The sequence below is a fragment of the Strix uralensis genome, chromosome 7, assembly GCF_047716275.1.
Source record: "Strix uralensis isolate ZFMK-TIS-50842 chromosome 7, bStrUra1, whole genome shotgun sequence".
Classification (NCBI taxonomy): Eukaryota; Metazoa; Chordata; class Aves; order Strigiformes; family Strigidae; genus Strix; species Strix uralensis.
The window spans coordinates 27,662,525-27,689,437 of record NC_133978.1 but is presented as its reverse complement, the minus strand read 5'-3'; the positions used below and the strand labels follow the sequence as shown (position 1 = coordinate 27,689,437).

At 48.4% G+C, this 26,913-nt stretch overlaps 1 protein-coding gene across 6 annotated transcripts in view; it reads left to right on the top strand.

Annotated features, from left to right (window-relative positions):
- Positions 1–20,269: 20,269 nt before the first annotated feature.
- Positions 20,270–26,913, top strand: part of BTRC (beta-transducin repeat containing E3 ubiquitin protein ligase) — a 118,787-nt gene continuing 112,143 nt past the window's right edge. For all 6 annotated transcript variants that reach the window (XM_074875152.1, XM_074875147.1, XM_074875150.1 and 3 more), the window contains exon 1: positions 20,270–20,434. In XM_074875152.1, coding sequence (XP_074731253.1) covers positions 20,387–20,434 — 48 coding nt within the window. In that variant the 5' untranslated portion in view covers positions 20,270–20,386. The remainder of the gene's footprint in view (positions 20,435–26,913) is intronic.

The following is a 26,913-nucleotide window of genomic DNA, read 5'->3' as shown; positions in this document are numbered from 1 at the left end:
AGTGTCAAGATCCTTGTGCCACCCCCATGTGCTCTGCTGTTCTGTTCCCCTGGAGGTCCCTTGAATCTTGTGTTGCAATGCTGGAAGAATACATGTCAGCTCCCTCTGCTATTATGTACAGAGTTTTCTCCTCTCCCTTCACATTCACCCCTTCTCTGTCCTCTCCTGCTCTCCTACAAAGGAAAGTTTTTCCAGTCTCCCCATCAGAGGCTCAGCCAGACACATCCAGGCAGGAAAAGCTGCAGTTTCAGGGTCCTTGTAGGGAAAAGAAATGGCTTAATGCTTAAATACCCTCCCCGCCATGTCGACACCTTCCTCCCCCCGACCTGGCGCGTGTTGAGCGAGCAGCAGGGTACCCCAGGGAGCTCTGCTCCAGCTGCACGCTCATCAGCCATACGGGGAGCGCGCAGCAGTGCTTTGCCACTAACGCTCGCCGTGTTTAATCACACATCTGTGGGTTCAAACAGATTTAGCCAGTGCGGGAAGGGATGTACCAGGTAGCAGCAGGTGACAGAAGCTGCTGGTTCTGGTTAAACTGTGAAAAACGGATAAGTTAGGGAGAGGAGAGAGGCAGTGTCATGGAAAGAGGGGAGCCACGGGCATCCTGGCCCAGGCATCTGTGGTAACAAAAAGTCTGTGTATCTGTGTGTGTGTGTGCAAACACCCATGTGAATATGGGAATATCCAGACCTTTGTATCTCTTTGATCACCGTAGGGTGCACAGCCTGGGTCTGCCATGCTCCCACTACCCGGTTCACACACGGGTCGGCAGTGCCTGGGCATGTGGGTGCTGTCTCCGTACACAGAGCAAACCCCGCATAGGTTTGGGCTGAGATGTTTGTGTAGCAGTCAGCACAGGCTGTAGTGATCCCACGTGGGTGTGTTGGGATGACAGTGTGTTCCTGTGTGTGGCAGAGGCCTGTGCGGGTGTTTGGCAGGAGGAAACCTCGAGTTTCATGTAGGTGTTTGCTGAGGTCTGTGTCTGTGAGATGTTTTCATTATTTGTTTGGATGCATGAGCAACAGAGATGAGCAGGGATGCTGCGTCTTAAGCACTGGGGGAAGTCAGGGCTGGGAAATGAGGTTTTTGTGCATGCACGTGTGCATGCTTGTTCACCCCACTGACAGGCACATGTGTGCAGGGAGTGTGTGTGTGTCCCACATCCATACCTGCACTCAGCCAAATGCCTGCACAAAGGCTCCTGAGGAAGGAGGTGGGTGGGCTGTGGTCTCCGTCTGCTGGCCATGGCACAACCTGCATGGCATAAGGGCAGCTCAGAGCAGCTTCTCTCCCCTTGTGCCCCTGGCACAGCCACCCCTGCGGCTGGGGAAGGGGAGAGGGGTCAGCCTGGAGGTGGCCCCGGGCATGGCCAGCTCTCATGGCCAGCAGGACTGCCATGCCCAGGGATGGGCAGCCAGGGCATGGGGGCCTCATGCTGCAGCTCATGAGCAGCTATTTAGGCAGTTTCCACTAACTGTCAGCATGGGCAGTCACAAGGTCCCCCAGGCTGCATTTTCCCTTGCTCCTGCTCCTCAGCTGACTGTGCCCGTGGCCTGACCTTCACTCTGCCTCTGCTGTCCCTGTCCCCAGCTCCACAGTGCCCCACTGCTACCTATTCTCCTGCCTTCAAGCCCAGCCAGCAGCCTTCACGCTCTCCCATTTCTGAATGTACCCAAGCAGACCCTTGCTGCCTCCTGCCCATCCCAGCTCATTGTCCTTCGGTCCCAACCTACCCTGTGTCTGAAACACAGGGCGTCCTGGCTGGGAGCTGCGCTATGCTGGCTGGTGGAGGGGACAGGTGGGGTCGGAGGCAGTCTCTGCTCTGCAGCATGGCACAGTTTGGAGCCACATTTGACTCCCTCAGCAGGAGGGAGGCGGGTGAGGTAACGGCTGCTCTTTCGGGAACATAAGCATCCATCTGGTGCGCTGAGGGCACAGGGGGTTTGGCACCCAGGAGCTGGCTCTGCCACTACTTGTCCTTGGAAGGGCCAAGGCTGAGCTCTGCCTGGAAAGGGAAACTTGTCCTTCCCTCTGACCTTGGAGCTGAGCAGTCCCTGTGGATCACACTGCATCCCTCAGTCCCTCTGCTCTGCAGCAGCTCTCCACACAGGCTGGGCACAGTCTGGCCTCTGCCTGTCTCTTCCCAGGCTGTGTCTTGCCCCCTACTGTGAGAGTAGATTTGGGGGACTCTGGTCTGGGCCCTGCACCTTGTGTCATTACTTGCATCAGTGCAAAATATGGGTGTCACAGCATCACCTCAGAAGAGCATTTCATACACTTGAGGTATTTTTGCAAATGACTGTACATCACACTGAAGGGTGAGGAGTCTGGAGATGCACAAGAAATTCCCATCACAGCACTGCGGGGCCTCATGGGGGCTTGAAAGGGAAATGCAACAGCAAGATGGGAGACACATGGCCGAATCAACTAAGGAGAATGCTCCCCAATGGGAGTGGAGCACATTTAGTGGCTTACTATGAACCCTATCGAAACTCAGCAAAGAAAGGAGAGGTTTTAGCCTATTCGTCTGCTCTTCCCACTTCTCCAATATCTGCCTCACTTTCTTTGCAGCACTGGTTATTTTTATTTCCCTCTTCTGTGGTTTAATAATAGTCCTCTATTTCCCTCAAACTTGGATTTCTGTTATTCTCTCAGCTGAACCCCAGAAACAGAAGGTAAATGCACCCCTTGGATGCCAACACATCTCTGCAGACACAGGAGCCTGCTGGAAGGTGTGTCCTTGGGAGGAGGTGGCAGGGATGCCCGGATGCCGGTATAACCTCAGCATTACTGCTGACAGATGCACAGTTAATGGTCTGTCTTTTTAATGTGTGCCACTTTGGGATCTAAAAACCCAGACTGGTGAATGGAAGTCCCCTTGTGCTGCAGCATCAGGTCACTTGCTTGAGTCCCAAGCAGAGCAGTGACTTTCTACCCCTGGATCTCCTCTGTTCACATACCTGGGGGAGCTAATGGCCATGGTATGTCCTCATCCCACGGGATAGCATTTTCCAAGTGCTGCTGTGTGAGGGATAGCAGCTCCAGGTGCAGAGAGCTCCTGGGCTTACAGGCTCTCTGGGGTGCCTGAGGCAGGATGGGGGACAGGGCCTACAGCAGCCAGACAGGAGTGCCAGGGCTGGCAAAGGATGAGTGTGCTTGGAGATTTAAGAGCTCCTTGAGCATCATCCTTTTCTGTGGGTGGATTTATGCTGTAAGGATTTACCTGTGTCTCTACTACCTTCTGCTGCACAGAAACCCAGCACCATCCCAGGTGCAGCAGCAGAGGGTGAAGTTTGAAGCTGGAAGGTCTAAGGCTGCTCTTCCCCCAAAAAGTCTTTGGGGGCAGAGGGGGAAAGTTGGATGAGAGACAGGACATGCAGGATCCACAGGTTGTCACACTGACTCTCCATCTCACAGAAAATACCAGCAGGCATCATTAACTCATGTGCCCAAAGCCCTGTGCAGCCCACCCCAGCCTGCAAACAGCACCGTGACATTCGCATTGCTCCTCTCCTCTTGCTGCTCTGCACCTGCCATCATGCTGTACCCCCAAAACTGGAACTGTGGCTCAGTTTCCACCAAAATCACCAGCAACCAGGGCTGTGAGACTTACTCATACACAAACACACCCGGGTGCTCACACCCATTGCCCCCCACCCCGCTCACAGCACGGTGGCAGCCCTGTGCCACAGCCCGGTGGGCAGCACGAACCATCTCTGCCTGCGGTCCTGCGCTCCAGGAGCCCCCACGCCTGCTCAGCCGCCCCGGCTGCTCTTAGTTTCTCCCTACTGAAGAATTATGTAGCATGAAGAAGCAGGCTCCACCATCTTGAACTGGCAGTGAACTTTGCTTTCTACATATAAATACAGATAGCAATCACACCCCAATCAGCACACAAGCTTCAGGGCATCATCACGGCAACTCTAACTTTCCCATTACGATAATGTGATTTTCACTCAGTCTATAATATCACCAGCCATGAATAAAACAACTGGCTTTTTCTCTCTTTCTCTCTCCCTTCCCTGTCTCCCCCCTCCCTCCCTCTCTCTTTCTCTCTCCCCCTCTCTCGGATCACAGTCTTTGCATACTAATGATGGCTGAATATGGCTTCCAGGGTGCAATCTCTGATGGAGGGGGGAGGTCAGGCTCTGGGTGGATCCTCGGTGCTCTGTGGTCCTCACACGCATGCCTTCATCTCTCTGCTACCCTCCTGGATATGTGGAACATGGCTGGACAGAGAGACCTGGCTGGACAGACAGGCAGTTGCTGGCTTCTTGCCCTGTCTGTGTCAAGCACCTGAAGCTGGGCAAGGGGCACGCTGTGGCTTGTGTGGCCAGGTGAAGGGGGCTTTAGGTCCCCCAAGCCCCTGCCTGGCTCCCTGGAGCATCCCCATCTCTGCTCAGAGGCTCTGGTGTGTGGGAAATGTGTCAAACCGGGATTAATCTTGCCCCAGGGCACCCTCAGCAGCTCACCCCTGCCACTGAACCAAGCTGTTTGTCTAACCCCATTCAGGTTTGCTGTCCCGGAGGACGCACAGAGGCCAGATCAGGGAAGCAATCCGGCTGAAAACAACCTTACCACAAAAAGAAACGAATAATTCCCAGGGGGAATCAGGTCTCTGATCCAACCCGCTACACAGAGCAGGGCTGTCCCAGGGAATTGCCTGGATTTTCCCTCTCAAAAACAACTTGCTGGATCGACCCATCCTCTTCTGGATCTCAGCACTGTCAATGTTATTAAGGGCTACTGCAGAGGAGAAATCCCTTTTGCAGCCTTTTAGGGAATAACCCTGACCAGAGATTCCTGCTCATTTCAGTAGCTCCAGAGCTGCATCCTGATGAGCTTAAACCAGCCAGAAGGGGCTCCTGACTGATTTTGGTGATTTCCAGCAGACGGAGCATCACCATGCATGTTCTGGTGTAACCAAGGCAGCACTGTGCCCAGTACTACATGCCCCACTCTGCATCCAGCCACAGCAAATGTCCCCTGCCTGGTCTGCACACCTCTGGCCTGAGCTGGTACCCAGCTGGCATAGGGATGGCACAGAGCAGAGCACTCCTATATGCAGGAATTCCAACAAGATGCATCAGTTAGATTTTATTTCCCATTCTTCCTCCAGAAATTGCCATGCTAAGGCACAAAAAACAGGAGCAGCTTTGCCCTTTCCAGGCCATACTGATCCAACACACAAAGCCAAAGCTCAATTCATTCACATCCTCCTCTCTTGTTCTCTGCCACCAAAGTTTTCAGTAGAAATCTCTTGTTTGGGGACAGTGGTACCTTGAAGCACTGTGAGGTTCTCTAACTCCACACCAAAACCTCCTTCCCCACTCAGTGCTTTGATTAGGGGTATTATCTCAGGGTGGGTAATTAATTCTCTTGAACATGAGCAGCTGACCCTGGGTGGGAGCTGTGCTGGGCGGAGTGATGCAAAACCACTTGTTTGTACCTCATTTTCTCTTTAAAATCTATAAAGTGGGAGCGGGAAGGAGGTAGCATTCTTGCCTGCTCTGCTCCAAAAATGTCCCTGTGGGCAAGCTGCAGTATGGAAGGGACTGGCTCTCCTTTTTGCAAGGTAAAGGGATGCATCAAGCACTAATTGCTCAAGTAGCTGTTGAAATGTTGTGTTCCTGACCAGTGCTCCTTGCTGTGTCAGGAGAACTGCAAGGTGAGTTGAGTTGAGTTACTGGGGTACTCCAAAGGGTGTCTGAAGCAGCAATAAAAGGAATTAGAACCAGAAATGGGGCAGGATGGCATCTAGACTTTGCGGAGAGGAGATGTGGATGTTGTGGATGAACTTATGGACATCAGGTGAGTTGTCTTGCTCACTTGCAAGTTTTGAGTGCCCCAGGGGGGAAAAAACAGTCAGGAAAACAGAAAGAAGCAGTAACATCGTAATTTGTACTACAGGTCTCTTACCGTGAGTGAGGGGTGACAGACTGCATGGGGCAGACTCTGCTGCTGCTAACCTGTGCTAGTGCTTTACTGCCATGGGCTGGGCCACGGCTGACCTGGCAGGATGGGAGCATGTAAAGCCAGCCCTGAGCACCCGCAGCCTGAAAGCTAGGGGTTACCATGTTCACAGAGCTGCTGTGCAGAGTTGCTATGGCTCTTCATTGCTTTGCTGCAGAGCCACACAGGGAGATGGGGGACTCTGTCCATGCAGCCTTTCTTTGGGACAGGATGAGCAGGGAAGCTGCATATTACAGACACTTGCAGCAAAAGCTGGCACTGAACCCTCCTGGTTAGGATGTACCATGGGATGGCACACAGGACATCTCTCAAAATGAAAGACTGGGACAGGCTGCCTGCTCACTCTTGCCTGCAAGCACTCATGGCTTGTTAGTGTCCTCATATAAATCAAGCTTCTTCCCCTGCTGGTGGCTGTCCCTGCAGTCTGGGTGACTTTGGGGGCAGCTCTATCTTCATGGTCTCTCAGGTGTGAGATGTGCTTATCCAGAAACTGCAAGGGGCTCTGCTACAAGCAGCCTAGAAAATGCTCTCCACAGATGAGAAAAGTGTGCTGGGCTGGTGTACTTCAGAAATCTGTTCTGAGGACCTTTGCTTGTCCTTTTCCCACCCTGGTCCTGGGATGTGGGATGCTGTGGGGTTTCACAACCAGGCAGGGCTGAGTCCTGAGCATTGCAGTTGCTTCTGCTTCCTCTTGAGCTGGCAACGGCTCCCTCACCTTCCCTGCCATAAAGAGATGAACAGAAGTGTTCCAGAAACTGGCAGGCACCTCTGCCCACTGATCCCCTCATGGGGCTCAACCCCACACAGCAGGGGACATGTCCCCTGGTGGGTGACAGAGCTGACTGAAATGGATGGGGCTGTAATGGAGGCACCTGCCGGCAGGGCTACCTGGGAGACGCTCTTATCTGTCATCTGATTTATCCAGGTTAAAAGGCTGCAATCAGTCACCAAGGTAGATTCATTCCCCAGTAAATAGTGCCCGAGGGCTTCCAGGACCTATTTTACTGCTAAGCACTCTCTTTCCAATGCTTGAATACCTTTGTTCCCGATGGAGCCGTTGCTGGCTGATATATATATATGATATGGGGAGTCCCAGTGACTTTTTTATTTTTGCTCTGCACAGCTCCTGGCCTTGTCTCGGCTGCATTGGGCTGCATGATGATCTGTCCAAGGCTTCCTCGTGTCTGGGGGCAAATCCAACCAAGACTGCTCTTGGCTGCTGGGAGACCTGCCTCTGCGGAACAGGCTCTTTCCAAAGTCCAAGCGACTGGCACAGCAAAAGAGGAGAGGTTTGGAGGACAGGGAAGTGATGCTTGGAGTGCTGGTGGGGCTGGCCCAGGTCTTAGGCTGGGGGCTGGGTGTGAAGCAGCTCTACTGCCCTCGATGCTGTTGCACTTTGGGAGGGGGGTGACAGAGCTGGGATGAGGGAGGGCCATGTGCTGTGGGTGCCCAGTTTCTTTCTCCAGTGACTCATTCTTGCTGGACCCACCTAGACCCTGTCCCCTATTATAGGTGAGTCCCTTCCAGGTTTGGGTAACTCCAGGTTCGGGGAGGACTCCCAAGCTGGGAAAAGCAGTGACTGACATTGCTTTGGCAGTGATGCTTGGACCCCAGTGATCCCCAGAAAAAGGGCCCCCTCTGCCCTCTATGGTTCAAGTGTCACCTCTCATGACATGTCATAAAGCTATTCTGGTTTTCTCTGGGCACTGATGAGCCCTGCCCAGGCCCTGCTCTTTGTGGGCATGTTTGTATCTGACTTGGTGGTGGAAGAGAGGAAATCTCTGGCAAGAAGGCTATGGACACATGGATACAGTATCAGTTTTGAGCCTCATTTTAATTTATTTTCTTTTCATCCCAGTTGAAACCAACAAAGCACACCCCCAGAACTGCCAGTGGGCAGCTGTCCTCATCCAAACTCTGGGTGCTGCCTGCCTCCCCACCCCAAAGGTCAAGGGAAAAGATGCCTCCTACCCCCTCCTTGGGGGAGAGCTCAGGAGCCCTTTTCTTCTACACCCTGTTCCTATGTATCTTTCAGGTACTTGTCCTGCAAACATCTGAGATTTGACTGCTTTTATTGTTTTTCCTGTCTTTGTCAAATCTCTTACGTAGTTCATCATACCAAATCAGTTTGTTAACTTCCTCCCCCTCTTCCCCATCCCCTCCCACTCTTCCTCCCCCTAATTAGATTTAGAGTGAAGGACTAATGGAGTATTACTGGGAGGGACCAGGCAAGCTTCTCAAAGCGCTTACCTAAGGGGAGAGCACTTTGACTAATAGATGTGCATTAAGGCTATGCATCCTTGTTGTCCTGAGAGTGGGAGGAGGGTGCCAAGAGCCCAGAGCAGAGCTCCAGCTATCAGTATCACCAGCTCTCTCCAGGTTTCCAGACTGCTGTATAGTTGGACTATTACTGCTCTCAGATGCACCCTTAGGGAGAGGTTTCAAATCTAACGTGCCCTTTGGTAACACTCCAGGCAGGTGGATTTGACTCCCTGTAGGTGCAACATGGACTGTTGCCAGATAGAGATATGAGCTTTCCTGCTCGGGGTTGGGGGGTGGGGTGGCGGGGGGAGAAGGGCTTTTTCCCCATGCTGTGTTTGTACAGCACCTGGTGCAGGATGGCTCCTTTAGTCCCCTGGGGGATGTTCTGAAGTGAAGAGCCTGCACTAGCGCTGTGAGCATTGAATCACGCAAAGCTGCCCTGGGACAAAACGCTGGGACAGCTAGGAGAGCAGAGGGGTCTGTCTGGTGGTACAGAGCACTTCAGGAGCTGTGGTATAACTAGACCTTCCTCCTAGGAATGTCATGAGAGTTTTTTTTCTGTTGGTGCTTTGGCTTTAAAGTCTCCTGGTTATTTTCCAGGGGCTGCACCCAGCACTGGAGGGTTGGAGGCTGGAGCCATGCAGAACCACACAGCCTGAGCTCTGGGGACACACTGAGATGTTAGGCAGTGATGATCAATTTATCTCTATCCCTGCTCCTGCAGTTTTGTTTCTGAACCTGTGCTAGATTGCAGAACCGATTGGATCAGACTAGCAGCCATCACCAACGTCATCTGCAACCTTCAAGTGTTTTGCAGCTCAATCCTCTAGACCCCTGGAGGGCATCACACTGACATTTAAAACCCTGTAAATGGCAGCAGTGCTGGGAGGCACCAGGAGAAAAGTCAAGTGCTTCAGTAATACATGGGCAGGTGTGGGTTTGCACGTGTGTGTTTGCTGGTTAAGTGGATTGGGACAACTAAACTTGGGAGAGAGATAGCAGAGGAAGCTTGGTGGGGGTGCAAACTGGGGGTGGGCAGAGGGGATGGGAGAGGACATAAAAACGGAGAGGAGTGAACCAGGGCTGTTGTGGCCACAGCACAAAGCCTGAGGGAGAAAGGCTTTCCAGAAGCTAGGTTTGGAGAAGCGAAGTCATGATGTCTGTGAAATGAGGTGGCCAGGTTCAGGGGACTCCTGATGGCTGGGTCTGGGGTGGCATCAGGGGACAGCTTATGGCATGTTTCTGAGACTCTGTGTTTTAACAGGGACAGAGCAACTTGCTAAGTGGACACAACATGTGCATGTAGCCAGCTCCACATTTGTGTTTCACTTGGGCTCTCCAGGTGTTCCTGGATTTCTCTCTGCCACTTCTTGCTTGGAGTCACCCTTTTGGTGTCTAACCTTTCAGCAATCTCACTTTAGGTAAGTTCTGGCTGTTTGAGAGGTTTTTTGTGTGTTCCTGCTTTGCTCCCTGATTAGCAGTAGCTCTATAACAGGAGAGATGTAGGGATAGGCACAGGATGGGTTCAACTCATCCAGCTTCACTCACTAAAGTCAACACCTACTCTGAGTCACCCAAACTCCTGGTATTCCCCATGATGATGCTTCAGGGGGCAGCTCAGCCAAACCGAGACTGAGCATCAGTGCATAAGGAGCTTGAGGGCAGTGATGGAAACATGGCTCTGTGCATCTCCTTCATCTTCTCTTGCACTGGCCAAGGGCATGAAATCCCCAAGTGCAGACACTGATGTAAGGACTGAATTTGGTCCACTTGGGCCAGCATGGCTCACAGCCTGTGTCCCTTGCTCTCAGGTTCCAGGCTTCAGGTTTTTGAGTGCTGGTACCTGGTGTGGTGTGTGCTGGGGGAAGGGAAGAATCCACCGTAGCAAGAAGAGCATCCCCAGGATAACTGCCTATGTGCGTGTAAAGTCAAGACACAGGGGTGCAACACCCTCCTGTTACAGGAAGGGGGACTAGCACCATCCTGGACACCCATCCATGCAAGGGGCTCCTTCAGTGTTATTTATCCTGGGGAGGAAGAATATCAGAGATCCCCAGAAGCTGGACACTGCTCCCTCCTTGCCTTGGCAAAGCTGTGATGCGCAGCCATGGAGCGGGGTCACTCTGTAGTGCTCCCATCAGGGAGGAAGCCTTCCCGCGCCCCAGCAAACCCCTAGTGAAAGACAATCAGGCTCGCTGTCACCAAGCTAATTCCGACGGCATAAAAGCAGTAATGAAATTCACGGCAGGATTAGCCTCTCCATCCAATGGGCCGGCGCCACAGTGACATATCGTGCTTCTTGCCCGAATGTAACACACCATCTAATTTACGTCGTGTAGCGAGTGGGAATGAAATGTTCATAAAGAATTGCTGAATCTTGTCACCTTAACTGCGGCCCCGGGCTCTGAGGCATCTGTCAGGGAGAGGAGAGAGGAGAAGGAGGCTCCTGCCTTGCAAAGCTGCGACCAGGGCTTTGGGAAAGGGGAGATGGCTGCATTAATCTTCTGGGTCTGTGCAGTGGAGATGCAGTGCGTGGGGATGAGGACTCCAGGCTGGAGGAGGGGGGCTGTACAGCTCCCTTGCGTGTGCACACTGTATTGAGCAGTGCCTGTGATGGGGAAGGGGCTGTTAGATCTTCCCCACCCCCAGAATTGCATGCCTGGGATGCATGAGAAGGGACCTGTGGTGGTGTGAAAATAAGGGGCAGCATCCCTGGAGATCCACATGCTCACAGCAGAACACAAGTTCCCAATTTCCATGTTGCGTCCCATGTGCAGCTGCACACTGGTCAGCAACTGTGGGTGTTTGCCTGTCAGCAAGTGCATACATGTATGCATAACCCTTCTGCTGTGGCTCGGCAGCCCCATTCCCCCCCTCCCTTCCCCTCCCCAAATGTTTATTTGCAGTTAATTTTCATGGATCCTAATGGCTCTGATCCTGCTAGGGGGGATCATGCTTGCCTCTTCAGTCAGAAAGTTTGCAGAAAAAAATAGCCCTTTCCTGTTGTGTTTGGAGTAATAGCGTCTTGGTGTCCGGAGGGGAGTTGGCAAGGAAACAGGGAAGTTTATTAAGAGCAAGAGATTGAATTCCACCGGGTTTAATTGGAAGTGCTTGAGCAAGCAGGGGAGGGAGCTGTCCGGTTCAGCCCCCTGAAAACCGCAGTGCTGTCCCCAGGCTCCATGCCCATGGGGCTGGCTACTCCCAAGGCCCCCTCATCCCCTTGTCTGTTGGGAAAAGCTGCAGGGTCTGGCTTGTTTGCTTCCTTGGGGTCATCCGTCGACCTCAACCTTGGCTTCCTACTACATCAGTAGGTAGGATCCTATGTGGGCTCTGGAAATGCTGGGTCAGGAGGGATGCAACTCTGAAGTGGCTGGGAAAAGGCAGTATTTGGGTCCACATTTTACTTTGGAAGTTGGTTCAGGGCACAAAGTGCTTGAGACAAGGGTCCTGTCCATCCTGTGCTGACCCAGTCCCCTCCCATGAAAATCTGCAGGGTTTTCTCCCTGGACAGGGACAACACAGCTCCAGGCTGGGGGTCAACAGTGGCTGGATGGGGTTCAGGTATCAGGTATGTAATTTGCAACTGGGACATGTTTTGGGAGAGCAACCTAAACTTGAGATGCCTGCTCTACTTTCCCATTTTAAAGCAAACAGGGAATGAATCCACTATTGGGTCCCAGTCCCCACACTGTCCTTCAGGGCACAGAAAAGTCTCAAAGTTGGATTTCTATGGATGAAACCATCTGACCACCTTGGGCTGGATGCTGCCTGTAGAATGAGCTGCAGCACCTTTTGCCTTCACAGCACCGATATTGCATGCAAAGCAATATGGAAATGTGTCTTTGTGACTGCAAAAGAAGCTGAGTGCCAAAAGCCTGATCCCCTCTTAGAAAAGCTTCTCCTGTCCCACACTGAGTTTAAAGAGGCATCAAATACTCTCTTTGCTGGTGAAAGTAAATGGGGGCTCAGACATTTGTTTCACCTTGAATTCAGCTGATCACTCTGTTGAAAAATTCCAAATTAAAGAACAATAAATAATTTATTACTTTATTTACTTTAATTCAAAAAATTGCTTTCCCACAAATTAAGATTTATTGCTTCAAATTAAATGTTTCATTAAATCTGAGATTAAACTTTTGGGGGCTGGGGAAAGGAAGACTTTTTAATTTGGCTGAAAACCTGAAAACTGCTGCTTCCCATTGTTTTAATTGCAAACTCTGGAACAAAAGTGACAGAAATTTTACAAAGCGCAGTTGTGCTGGTTTGGTCTCTGCTCCCACCCCTCTAGGAGACCAGTGGGTTTCTCTTTCAGACTCTCTCAGGGTGGCACATGGCTGCAGACTTTCAGCTGCAAATCCAAAGGGAGCACATCTCTAATCCCAACCAAACCTCCCAGGAATGTGCTTTAACTGAAACACTTTGTGGCTCTTAGGCTTTGTAAATCCTTGTTTCTCCACAGCCTCACTTCATGGGTGAAATTGCCAGTGGCTGGCTGTGCTCCAGCTTTTACCTCTGAGATGAAAACTGGGAGTTTCCAAGGCATGACTCTTCTCAACCTTGTCCTACTTCGTGTATAACATACTGTGTGCTCTTTGGTTTTTATATATATATCTATATATCTTTAACTTCCTCTTGGTTGATGCCCTGTGCTGGGACTCCTGAAGGTGGGATTTCAGCCATATGCTATGCCCCAGTCTCCAGATGTGAGCTTCACTTCTGATGAACATGAGGTATACCCTCATGTCTCTGTTTTCTTGTGGTCTTTTCCGTGTGGAGCTTTTCTGCAGGTTTTCACTAGTATGGCCAAGTCAGAGGTGAATGGGACAGACAGCCTCGCACAGGTGGAAATCTATGTAGGCTGAAATGAATGAGTCTGCTAGTTCTCTTGGCAGTGATCTGTTTTGTACTGCACCTTGTATGATTGAATCTGCTGCAGGGTGGGACCTCTGGGGCCTGTCTGGCTACTGCATGTAAATACCAGTTTTTGTAATTTATCAGGGAATGCTGGAGTGGCTTCCAGTTCAGCACATGCCTCCCTAGGTACTTATGCACCAATATAGTCACTGCAGAGCACCTTAGTGCCTTGTGTCCTTAAGAAGCAGTGAAAAAGTCTGTGCTGCTCTATTTAGGAACAACCTGCACAGACACAATTGCAGGACCAAATAATTACGAAGGCATCCTATTCTTTCCCCTTGGACTCTGCAGGAAAATTCAAGCTCTAGGTTGAGGACAAGCAGAAGAACTGTAGGACCTATGAAATGGTGCTGGAGGAATACTCTCTCCCTTGTCAGAAGCACCCCTGGGCAGCAGGCTTTGAATGGCAGAAGTGCACAAACTAGTTGGTCATGACCGCACCCTTCCTGGTGCCCTCTTGTGTGGCTGCAGGCTCACTCCTGTTAGTATGTCCTTCACTTGTGGTGGTATTTGCCCCAGGTTTGCAAAGCTGGGACCATGCTTGCCTTTCACAGGAGGGTTAGCAGCAAGAGGAGTGTATTTGGGATATTGCGTGGTATCTGATGGGGGAAGAAGGCCGTGTGATGCCTACTCTGGGCTGCTCTGAACTGGGCTGGTAGGAGCCTGGGCAGAGGCAAGGCTGTGTGCTCCATTTCCCTATGGATTTAAAAGATTTCCCTAGAGGGAAACCTCTCCCGTGAGAGTCTTTTTGCTTTCAGGAGAGGTTTCCCTCTAGGGAACCTTTTAAAGGGCTGAGAAAATTTCCTTTTCTGAGTTGTTCTTTAGGCACTGAACGGCAGGGACATGCCCCATAAGGAAGACAGCACACGGAGTATGGGGGTTGGCTCTGTAGGTGGGATTTCAACCTCCTTCCCTGAGCAGGTGAATGATGCTGGAGAAGCGACTGTTGAACTGCATGTGTGTCAGCACCTGGAACTTGGATCGCTCTTGGATTCTCTGGGTCCATGGCAGAGGGCAATTTTTTTTTGACCTATGAATTGTAATATCCCTCCAAGACGTGGGGAAAGCTATAATCACTGCAGCAAGTGGGCTTTCACCAGGCAAACTCTCTTATGTACTTACTATGTAAGTCAAGAGTATTTACAGGAGATCTTGCTGCCTGTAACTTAAAGCTTTAGCGAAACAAATTGGAATTGCCTTCTGGAGGCCATTGTTATAAATTACAGCCCCAACATCTGTCCACATCTGCAATGTCTAGACAACCCGTCTCAGCTAGGAGAGTGAGCGTGGGGGAGGCTGTGATTGCAGCGGGGAGGGGAAGCGAAGGGCTTATGCTGGGGCTGTGCTGAGCACCCCAGCTTGTGCTGCCCTTCTGCTTTTGAGCATGATGTTCAAAGCAGGGCCCACCTCAGCTTGGCCATGAGGGATTTCCAGGGGCATCCAAGCCAGAAGGAGCCACATCTGCCTTCCCCCATCGCAGCCTGCAGATTGACACCAGCAACAAATTTGGCCCTTGGAAGCCTCGACTGCCGTTGCCTTATTTATGGCATGTTGGAAGATGTGAGGGAAGGCAGCGCCTTCAGGCAGGCTTGTTCCCGTCTTTCCCTGGCCCCTGTGCAGCGCTTGCGATAAAGAGGCCGGGCCCGTCAGCTGAACGATTGTATTTTTTTTACAGTTCCTAGCGCAAACCTTCTCATTTATATGTAAAGTAGCCATTAGTCATAGCTCTGTTCCCTCACACTGCCTGATGTACAATCACATTTTGCAGTGGATGAATCTTTCCACACAGCTGCTCTGCTATGAATAATCCGTTGCTGGGCCCATAAATCAGAAAAAAATCATGCACCTCCTTTCCCTGATCCTTACACAAAGTCATATATTTTACATGAGGACAAGCTAAATATTCATGAGGCTTTAAAAGGCTGTTCTGACTACGAGGTACTTGTTGGGGTTGTTTTTGTTCCGTCGGGTCAGGTTTGGTGGTTTGGGTTTGTTTTTCATCCTCATAAGAAGGAATCTTTCTTTCCCCTTTGCCACCCTCCAGGCAGCAATGCTGAGCTCCCAGTGATGCTCCTCTGGGCTCTTGCATTTGTTGAAGGACCAATGAATTCGTCATCGCTGCCACCTCAAGGACAGGCTGACAGAAAGTGCTGCAAACACGGGAGGACACATCACAGAATTGTAGGGGGTGTGGGGAGGTGGCCAGGCCTCAAAGAGTGAAGGAGCTGCTTTTGGAAGTAAAGAAGCGCTTCCAGATCTGCGCGGGGGGCACGTGGTTGGCTGTGAGTTGGAGTGCATGTTTCTGTATGTGCACAGCCTTGCATGGCAGCCCAGTGCTTGAGACCAGGGTCTCCGGCAAATTTGTGGGGGAAACCAGGAAGGCTGCTGAAAATGGCTATAGCCCCTGTTGAAGAATGTTGCTTTCACCCTGACTTCTTTTAATCCATATTTTAAACAAAGTACCTACAGAGTCTATGGAGAGGACTGGGACCAGGGCTTCAGCATCTCCTCCTTCCCAGTGGCCAAGCGAATCTGGGGGGACCAGTGCCATGCAGTCCCAGTGGTAACATGGGAAATTGGGAAATGAGCTCAGAATCCCTGTGAGGATCCCAGACTCCCAGGATCAGGCCTTTCTGAGATATTCCTTCACTCTGCCTTGGCCATCCAGAGTCTCCAGTGGCTGTGATGATGCTGTGTGAGCAGGGAGGGCTCTCAACTCCCAGGAGTGTCAAGAGACCCTGACAGTGTAAAGACAAGAGGGTTTTTTCACCTGGTATCTGCTGAATTAGCAGCTCCCCATCACTGAGAGGGACCAGTCTCATCATTCCCCCTGCTGCCATGGAGTGCAATCCCACCTGCCCTCACAGTAGCTGTCATGTGTCTGAACACAAGAAAAGCCAGTTTGTCTCACCAACAAAGTGTTTAGTTTGTATTTCCTGATTATAATTTTTCTGTCACTATAGCAAAATAAAACAGTTCACTGTGCTAGCAAACAAGCACCAGAGCTGGTACAAGGTGAAAAGAGAAAGCATGTGGCTGGCAGAGACAGGACAGGGGATGCAGCTCCCCTTTTCAGCAGCACAGGGGATACATTCAGCTCAACCTGTAATGTCAATCCATAGCCTGACTGTTCTTGTTTCTCTGCAGAAAAGCCTCTCTGGCCATCCCCTCCACATGTGCAGCCTTGCACATCTCCTTTGTACCAGGTAATGGGTACTGCCCTGCACCAGCCATACAGTGAACATAATTCCTACTACGTGGTCTTGGACTCTCTTCTTTTGTTCTTGCAGGACGGAGTGGCAATGTCTCTTTGTCCTAAAAAAGTCCCTTTGCCCACAGGCTGCAGGAAGCCATCCTGCCCCAGATCCCCCAGGTCACTGCATGCGAAGCCCCTTTAGCGGAGATGCCCGTGCCCTGTGCGAAACGCACCGCTGTCACGGATGAGCTGCGATGGAGAGGCTGAGCTGAACCACTGGGACGTTTCTGGGTGCAGGGGTCCCTGTCTCCCTCTCATGAGCTTTTATGCTACCAAATGCTGTCTGTGTGCTCAGCACTGTGAAACACACCCGCAGTAAAGGCTCATGCTGCTGCTGCCAGGATCTTGCAGGACAAAGGGAATAACAAAAGGTTCCTCCACTGGTGCTTTCCCTTCTTTTCTCTTTCCTTCCTTTTTGCTGCAACTTGGAAAGAATGAAGTCAAGGGACTGCCAAAGCAGAGGAAAACAAGGCCAAGCACACACAGATGGCGAGCCCACAAATTTAATTTAAAATCATCCTTTATTATTCAAAATATTAAAATTCAGGCAATAATGCCCAAAGGAACTGCACTGATTAAAGCTCCCTAATGTTTCATGGCCAAATCTTGCTGCTTCCTCCAAGGGTCACTGGGACAAGAAGTGAAACCCCTCTGGAGTGCAGAGAGAGGTAGGGCTGTACCTGCTGTAGATTGCTTAACCAAACAGTTACTTACTGACCCAATCAGCTTCACTTAAAGCAAAGCACCAGCTGTTCCTTACCCAATTAATGATTGCCACAGCAAATTAACATGGCGTTACACCAGGCGTGGATGTGGTCCGCAGAGTCCAGAATGCACAGAGCAATATGCTATTGCAAAAATAATCACGGTAATATCTTTACTGTTAGGTAGCATCCTTCATCTAGAAGGATGGTGAGCTCCCTGTGCGCTATATGGCTGCTTCATGCAACATGCTCTGCAGTGAGAGTGTGGAGGGCAGGAAGGGGGATATATGACTGCTGTTTCAAGTGGAAAGTAAAGAGGAGCTGGTCAGGGCAGCTCCACTGTGGCAGAGACAGCACTGACCACATGTCTGGTTCCTGCAATCCAAACAAATCATTATTTAATTGGTTGTAAATCTGCTGAACTCAAAGGGTGCCTTCCCTCTGCCTTATACATCACAGACCTCTCCAGTGCCTCTCCTTCTGCTGTGTGATGTGACATCTCGATGGCATAGGGCTGGAGCAGGGGTCTGGTGGGGGTCACAGCTTGGCGTGCTGGCCATTCTCCTCCTCTGGACCACAGGGAACACAGCAAGCTGGTGGCCATCCAGCTGCAGCGAGCATCCTGCAGTGGGAAGAGACCACAAGGCTGGGCTGCAGATGCAGGAATCCAGATGAGGTTCACCTGGCAAGGCATTACCTCCATGCTCAGTGCTGACAGGCCAAGTGCTGCCTCTGAGTCCTTCCTTGGTCCCTCTGTGCTGTGGGGGAGACTCTTGCTTTGTCCTTCTGCAGTTGTCCTGCATCGTGGAGTCCAGATGGCAGTATAGCAGAATAACTGAGCCACTCTCTTCTTCCAAGCACCTAAACACTCATTAGATTTGGCTCCACTTTGTTCATGCTTGTTATGACCCAGAGATGTTAATCCCCTATAAGTTACAGTCCAGACAGATCAATCAGCCTAGAGGGCTTTGGGACAGTGGTGTCTAGTGCTGAAGCATTACACTTTTCAATTTTCCTACAATTAGGCCAGCATCAGATATTATTGACAAATAAACTATGCAATCAAAGCCTTGAGCCTGTCACACTGCTATGAAGAGGATCCATTTACATCTCAGCCAACTGCAGGATGCCCGGAGGAAGGAGACAGAGGAGAACCATGCCTCAAGTGCCAGTGGCCCTCGGTTGCCTGCAGTACTGTTACAGGAGCCATCCCTTTGTAATTATAGGACTCCCTCATTATAATTACTGTTATTTATATAATTGTGGTAAGTGTTTTCAGTGTTGTCAGCAGACTGGAAAATGCCCAGCCCCATTGCAGCCAAGTATTTCAGGCATTTCACTGCTAAGAGTCTGGGCTTAAAGTATGATGACCAAGAGCATGGCTGGGCCAGTCCAAGAATAGCAGCCCATGTCCTGGTGACCTGAAAGCTTTCTTTGGAAGATTTCTATGCCTTGGGATTGTAGAGTGAGGACATAAGGTTATCCCTGCCTCTTTCTCTCAAGCTACTGCTCTGGGATTGTGGCTTATCCCAGCATCACACCCTGCGTGGGCTGACATTCCCTGTCACCTCTGCTGGGTCATTGGTTGGAGGAGACTCTCCTGGCACTGGGTCATGTGTCCCTGCAAGGAATCCAGTAATGGGTATATTCTCTGCATTGTTTTCTCTCTGATTATCTTGTTCAAAAATCTGAAGGAGATGGGGTGTTTAGAGAAAATGAGGGAAGGGGCTGGTGCACAGGAGGTGCTGGTTTCATACCTGCGCCTGGAAGCTTCACTTTATAGGCAAAGCACAGGAAAAAAAAAAAGGAAGGGTTTAAGTTGCATGTTGGCAAGGAAGTGCTGATGTTTGTGTCTGGCTCCTTTGCATTTAAATAGGAAGAAATTCAGAATATCTCACTTAAGATGCAGTGTCAAATATATAAATGCAGCAAGGAAAAGTATCTGAGTGGTTTACTGGATGACAAACTGTGTAGCAATCAGTGTTGTGTTTACTATAGAGAAAGGAAAAACTTACCAAGGTCTTATAATTAGTACTAAAGACACAGGAGGTAATTCCTCTCTGCTGCTCCATGTGAGGTGACTTCAGCTTTTGGGCACACTGTGAAAAATGTAGGAAAACTGGAAAGAGATTAGTCAAATTTAACAAACCCGAGAGGATTAGAAGCAATGGCTGCCAAAGAGTGAGCTGGTCTTGTTTCATGTGCAACAGAGGGATGGGGGAATATAGTAAATACCCTTGAGTCTGTGTGCAGTTGCTATTAAAGGGTTGCTGATCAATTCTCTTTTTTTTGTTTGCTGTTTGGTACAGCAAAGGGAACTTGGCGCCATTTTCAGGGAAAATTGATTTAGAAACATTATTAGGAAAAAAGCTAAGGGTAGGGACACCAAAGCATCATGGGAGGCTGTTTATGTGATGTGTTTTCTTTATGGGATGGAATTGAACAAACATCCCTCAAAAATGATGTAAGTCTGCTTGATCCATTCCAGTGATGCAAGTTTCTACATTTCATATCCCTTGCCAAGGAGCAGCAATGACCCCTTTGGACCGACTTTCTCTCTGGATGAAAATCACCAGATTATTTTTGGTACTCCTACGCATGCAGGGGTACACCAGTAATTAATTTTACATGGTGTACTTGTAACAGTTGACTTGAAAATCGACAGTGCACGAGCATGGAGTGCAACTGGAGAAAAACAAGGGAGCCGCTAAGCTCTCACGGGTGCCGTGTGCTGCGGGTGAGGCGCCCTGCGTGGGGAACCCGCTGCCGGCTGCCCCGGCACCCCGCCATTAGCCCCACGTGCGATGCTAACGGAAGAGAGCGCAGGGCTGTGACCTAGGAGCCGGCCTTACACCTCACCAGGGAGGTGTGGGGCTGGAAATGGCCCACACGGCCCCTGCGGAGAGGAGCATCCCTTCCTCCCTCCCCAGCCCCTGACCTCAACTTACACCGTCACAGCCGCAAATTACTACATCTCCCGTCGGCCCCCTCTCCCGCGGACGGCGCATGCGCCAGCCGGCTCCCGGCGTACCCCCTGCCCCTCGATCTTTCGGGATTTGTAGTTCTAGACCGCCCCCGGGCCCTCGCTGGTAGCGCGGCCGGGGACTCCATTTCCCGTGGGCCTGCGCGCGGCGCATGCGCCATGCGGGCAGCAGGGCGAGGAGCGGGGGGGCGGGCCGCGGGGCAGCGCAGGTTCCTGTCTGCGCTGGCTGCGGCCTGGCACTGAGAGGAGGGGTGGCCCCGGCCCCGGCCCCGGCCCTGGCGGCGGCGCAGGACTATGGACCCGGCCGAAGCCGTGCTGCAGGAGAAGGCTCTCAAGTTCATGGTGAGGGGCCGTGGCGGGGGTGGGCACGGGCACCTGTGTGTATGTGGAGGGGCAGGCGGGGGGAAGGGCGACGGATGAGATGGGCTGTGGGGGAGGGGGGGCGAGATGGGGCTGGGGGTAACGGGGAAGGGGGAGGCCGGGCCCCTGAGGTCTGCTGGGCCGGGGGGCGCCGGGTTGGCGGGGGACCGGGCGTCCTACGGGCGGGGGAGGGCGGTGAGTGGGGCCCCAGAGCTGCCGTGGGGTGTGGGGAGGGGGCTGCCGGCCAGGGAGGGCTGCGTGTCGGAAGCGGGACCCCCAAAACCGTGGAAAAATACAGTTGTGTCGGAGGGGGGCTAGAGGGCTGCAAGTGTCACCTGGGAGCGGGAGAAGTTAAACTCGAGTGAGACAGGAGCTGGCAGAGGGGCCCACAGGCACCGGGAGGGGTTGTGCATGTAATTCTTGGGTTTTTCTCTTTACTTAGACACCTTAGACTATTCTTCCGTACTGCACACCATCTCTCTGCAATTTTATTTTGTTTTTCCTTCCATTCTGATATGAGAGCTATAAATGCTTAAATCTTTCACCTGCTGCTGCAGCAGTGTATCATTGATAGTGAATGAAGAGTACTTACATTGTGTAGGTTTGCAAGTTGGCCCTTGACATGGAAAACAGCCTTGGGGGTAGTTGCATTCAAAATGCTCTTCGTATGTGGCTAGTTTACTCAGATTTGAGGCACGATGCACAACTGTAGTTTCATTCTCTCTTCACTTGTTGATATTTCTAAGTGTTTTGGACAGAAACATAAGATATAGAAATGAAAACAAACTGTTGCCAACTGAGTTGAATGTAAATTTCAGGTGCCCAAAACTGTTCTTTCCCTAAGGGTATCATTTAAATGACTGGCAACACTTGCTGAAAGTTTGTTTTGGATTAGTGCTTCCAGTGGTACAGAACTAAATTTAAGCTCATCAAGAAGAAGCAGTTCTATTAAACCTTCAGAACATATGCCCAAAATGAAATTGAGGAAATGCAAATTTTAATTTTTAATTGAGCTTCAGAACACTTGTTTGGCTTCTTTTTTTTTAGTCTTGTAGAACTTGTTTCTCTTGAGACTTTTTGACCCTTTTGCTAGTAGTCTCCAAGTTTGTCAGATGTGTAGAGTCTCAGCTCAGTGAAGTGGGAAAATGCTATGGATACCTAAATAGGCAAGGTAGCAATTAGTAATAATAAACTACTCTCTTTGGTGTGTGATTGGCCAAAGGAGTGTCCCAGATCCTGTTGCACTTGTGTTTGGCCAAGCTTGGTAATTACAACCTGCCTCTAGATAGTGAGTTTCATATCCTGAAAAGTTTCTGCTGAAACATTTTTGTCTTCTGCCAGGCAGCACTGTGAACATGCTATGCTGAATTCTCATATGTTGCTTTTTTCACCCACTGCACTAAGATTCCCATCCAAGGGCTTAGTCCAGGCATTTGAGATCTTCAATAAGATTGAGCCTGGGACCTGAGGGAATCCCTGTCCATCTTGCAGCTGGCTGTGTTTCACTTGAACAGTAAAGCTCCCTGACACTAGGGAGAGACCCGAGCGTGAGAGAGTGCTGCTCTTACAGGAGATGCATCTGTTAAGAGCACCAGATAAAGGGAGGAATTATCAAGATCAGGCTGTGCTGAGAACTAAAAGCTAAACCTAGTTCCTCAATGTTTTATTAAAATGCCTCTTGTGTGCAAAATGATTGTGAAAACTGTCATGAAAGATGTGGCTTCCCTCTGTCCACTCTGAATTTTTTAGGGTATTTTTGCTTACAGGTTGAGAGGAGAGTGAGAAAAGCTTTTGTCTAACACATCTCAGGCATTTGCTTTAGCACATGTCTGTCTAGGACATGACTAATTATGCTGGTGAAGATTTTGTTAGACTTAGTGGGGCCTTTTGGTGTTTGTGGAGGTGTGGCACAGGTAGGTTGTTTTGATACATGAGGTATCAGTTGCAAATATCAGCTTGGCCCTCCTAGGAAGTGTCTTGTTTCTGCCTTTTTAGCACTCAGAAGGTGCTTAGGTACTGCAGTAATGGCATTGGTACAGTTATCTACCTGGAGGTAGTAGATCAGCTCATGCATCCTCTCAACTAATGCTGAATCATTTACAGTGTATTATCTTGTTCGTCCAAGTGTGTGATACGCTACAGGTACATCTTCCTTATTAGGTAGCTTGCAGTTTGGGTTGAGGTGGGCTTTGCTATTAATTATTGATTTTCCCTGAGAGTTTCCCAAGTGCCATTGTAGGTAAATACCCAAATTATTTTTTGGAAGCATGAGACCTATTATCTCTCCAGCTTTTGATAGTTTTGGTTTTGATATGGATTTGTGGTGGGTTTCATTTCATGTTGAAAAGCAGCCCTGTAGGTGGTAGTATTTTTGTGCTTCTCTAGAAAATAATACTTTTTCCACTTAAAAACGTCAGTACTTAATTTTTGGCATGGACTTTAGCAGCTCTCTTGAGTCACAACGTATCAAGCAAGATAAACCTGGCGATTTGTTTTTTATTTTGACGTCTAACTCTAATAGCGAAATGTCAGGTGGAGGCTTTATAGAGAGATTGGTGCTGGTCTCTTCTCACAGGTGATTAGTGACAGAACAAGGGGGAATGGCTTTAAACTCGCAACAGGGGAGGTTTAGACTGGACATTAGGAAAAAAATTTTCACAGAAAGAGTGGTTAGACAGTGGAATAGGCTGCCCAGGGAGGTGGTGGAGTCACCATCCCTGGATGTGTTTAAGGGTCGTTTAGATGAGATGCTGGGGGATATGGTGTAGGGGAGAACTTTGTAGAGTAGGGCTGATGGTTGGACTCGATGATCCCAAGGGTCTTTTCCAACCTGAATGATTCTATGATTTATCCGACGCTAATATGAACAAAATTATCTTGCTTTAAAGTATCTATATTTGATTCTTTGAAAGGCAAACTGGACTCTGTTTTTTAATGTGTGCTCATGTCTATGCAACTTTTTGATGGGAGCAAAAGAAGGCCGCCTTCTTACTGGCTGGTATTGGCTTGATTACTTGCCAATGAAACAGTATTACGTTTGGCTGATATCTGCTACCAGTTTACTAATTATCTGTGGTCAGCTACAATATGTATAATCTAATGCTTTAAGGTTTAAGTAATTTACGTAACTTCATTTGCCTATTCAGTTTACCTCTACATTTTAAGAAGGCCTAATTTATTTCTGATATTAAATTGCTGTGTATTAGCATTATGCAATACTAAGCAACTGCTCACCAGGGAAGACTCTTTTTGGAGGTGAATGAGTGTTTTCTATCATGTATTCTACATGTCGTCTTTCAAAGCTTTTTTGACTGAAATCCAGTTCATAGATTTAAAATATGATCCTGTACATTACATGGTCCAGTGTTCTGCAGCTACATCAAGGTTTTTACTAGAGTGGAACCTGTCTCAGTTCATCTCAGCCCTTTTTCATGTTTCTACAATACTACAGATAAAACTAGACTCTTCATAAAGTACAGTGTGTAAGAGACTGATGCACAAACTAAAAGGAGAGGCAAATGTGCCCATTAGCTTAAAAAAAAAAAAAAACCACAGAAAAAACTCTCCCAAAAGCCCTTGCCTTACTGAGCTCTGGTTTTATGCCTTCAAGAATATGGGATTTCTGTTGTCATAACCATTTACAAAAGTAGTAGAAATGAGGTGCTCAATAAGTAACTTTCATATTTGTATAAAGTGTTTAAAACTGTAGATACAATATTTAAAGTGAGTGCAATAGGCTCGACTGAGACTTTGATTAAATGTCATATAAAGTAAACTACATATGCCTGCATAGAATAGTAGGTATTTTTTCAAAGTAGCTTCAAATGGTTCTGTTAAGTATACGAATGTTCTGATGATTATCTTTTTAATTAAAATGAGAAATCTTTGTTTAAAGTGGCATTCTTTTTTACGGCCTGTTACAGTCTCTGTAACAATCATTTCTTAAGTCTGAACGTTTTTAATTCCAGGAATCCATTTATATAAAACTATGTTTAGACTTAATTAAGGAATGATTCTTACAAAGCTTGTAAATAGCCAGGAAAAAAGGGACAGAAAATAAAACTGACATTCACACTTAACAGAATGATTGTTACAAGGTATGTAATATGCTATAAAAATACAATAAAGCCCTTTTATAAGAGTTCATATTTTTTGTTCCTCATTTTGAAAGGTATTTAAGAAAAATATCAAAGCTCTATGAAGCAACATCTGTTTTCTTGAATGGACTAGTGACAACTTCAGTTGTGTTTAATTAACAGTGCTTGGGGCTGTACCTGACCAGTTTGGGATCCTATCTAGGATGGCTTGGGAAGCAATAGCTTGATATTTAATGAAGTTTCTCAGTTTGTCTGAATGAATCAATTTGCAGAACTTCATTTCATTTCCTGGCTTGTGAAGAGGAAGATGTTGATACTAGCATTCTTCATTAGTGTCTTTTTTCCGTTTCACCCCCGAATTAATGTTTTCATGATTCTTGGAGGTCCTGATGGCCTTCCAGTTTCACAGGAGAACCAAAACCTTTTGGTTGCTTTTAAGATGCATCTGTAGGGGTTTTTTTTGTTTGTTTGTTTTTTGGTTTGTTGTAGTGAGAGAAAACCCTGAAGTTCCTTAATTTTTATGTTCTCATGTTTGTAGGAGCTTACACATAACTGACAGGTAGTATAGTAAGGAATAGTCAGTGTAATTGGAGGCAGGATGGTAGTAGACTTAGAATATATCTTCCCCCCCCCCGCCCCCCCCATTTGTGTGTGTATTTCTGTGGAACAGATGGACAAAGGCTTATACTTTAAAAGAGGTTCTGTTTACACTGAACCTCTATGATTTATGGTGTCAGTAGGAGTGGGATTTTTAAGATGTAGGACTTCTTAGCTATTGTTTTAAAACTCTGCTTTGAGAACCTTAAAGTCTTCCTAATAACATAGTTATGAGTTGCGGTCATTGTGGCAGAGAATCCTGGATATCCAAAGCAAGGGTGTCATGAAAGCAATGAAAATAATTTTCTAAAACAGCTGGGATAGAGAGTTGCCTCCTAAACATGGGGTTGAAAATCCTGCTTGAATATTAAACATGTGCTTAGTAATTTTTTTCCAGTAGAACTAAAATAATGTCCCCTTAGTTTGAGGATTTGTTGGGACGAGTATATTGTAAAGAAAATGATGATTTATTTTCTTCTACCACAAACTTTGTGCCGTAGATTTTTCTGCACTTGATGCAGGCCTTTGGTACTTCAGTAACTTCACCCTTGCTTCTCTGGTAATGTTTCATTTCAGCCACTTTGCTCCATTAAATGTATGCAATTAGAAAAGCAAATGGCAAATTTGCTATCGCATCATTGAAGTATTTAGTTTCATAGACTTAAAAAGCAGAATTTGTTGCACCGTGCTCTCCACACTGTAATATATACTATAAACATCAGAGAGAATAGGCTGACCTTAATATTTGCTTCCCAGACTAAATCGCCGCCTTGCAGCAGTTATTTCCCACTGAATAAAAAGTTTAATTTCACGCCCTGATTAGTGCTAGTATGTGCAGGTGGATATTTATTTTATGCAGCTAAACTAATCTGCCTTGGCAAATTATTTGCCAGTCAGCAGAGCTATAATTCCTCATGAGTATTTGGTACTAAATTATCATTCTCATTAGTAAGATAAAGCAGACTGTTCTAACCACAAAGTTTGGTTAGGCGAAGGGCTTCCTAAATAATCCTTGGATACAAGACATAGACAGTGGCCTCAACTTGATCAGTACTCTGTAGTGGTTTGTGATATGGAAAGAGGTAGTGAAGATTTCATAGGAAGAAAACAAAATTCTGTAGCTGTTTATTATCTCTAGAGGTAAGGTAGGAATGTACAGTGTTTGGAGATTGCCTGTTTAAGATGTGCCTAATGAAGAAGAAATGAAATGGTGATCTTTGGAGTATTTCCAGTGGCCAATCAAGCTCTGATCTCTAGGCCATAAATGAGATGGAAATATAAAAATACATTGTTTTCTTGTTTATTTTCAGTGTTAGCAGCAGAAAGAATGACTTGAGACTGGAAATTATATGGCAGAGGAAACTTCATGGTCTGGTCTCATTTAAAATTCACTTCACGCTCTAAAATATTTGAAGTGGGGATCAGAAAGTATTTCCTGACATATGAATGTTGACTAGTTATACTTGTCAAGTGAATATGTTCATCCACTGTGTTGATCTCTTTGGATTTTACTGCACTGGTAGTTTGTATCCTAGAACTTGTCAATGAAAAGTACTTATTTTCTATTAAAAGGAGAGTCATTTATACGTGGAAATTATGAGTTCTCATTAAGAGTTGAGTGAAGGCATTCCACTGGCTTTTTTCATCTGTATAGATGCATTTCTTGTCATATTAATTTTCTCAGCAATTGCTGCAACAGTATTTGGGGTATAAATGATCACATCACATGTAAGACCAGCAAGTTGAGCAACTTGATTTTGTTGTATC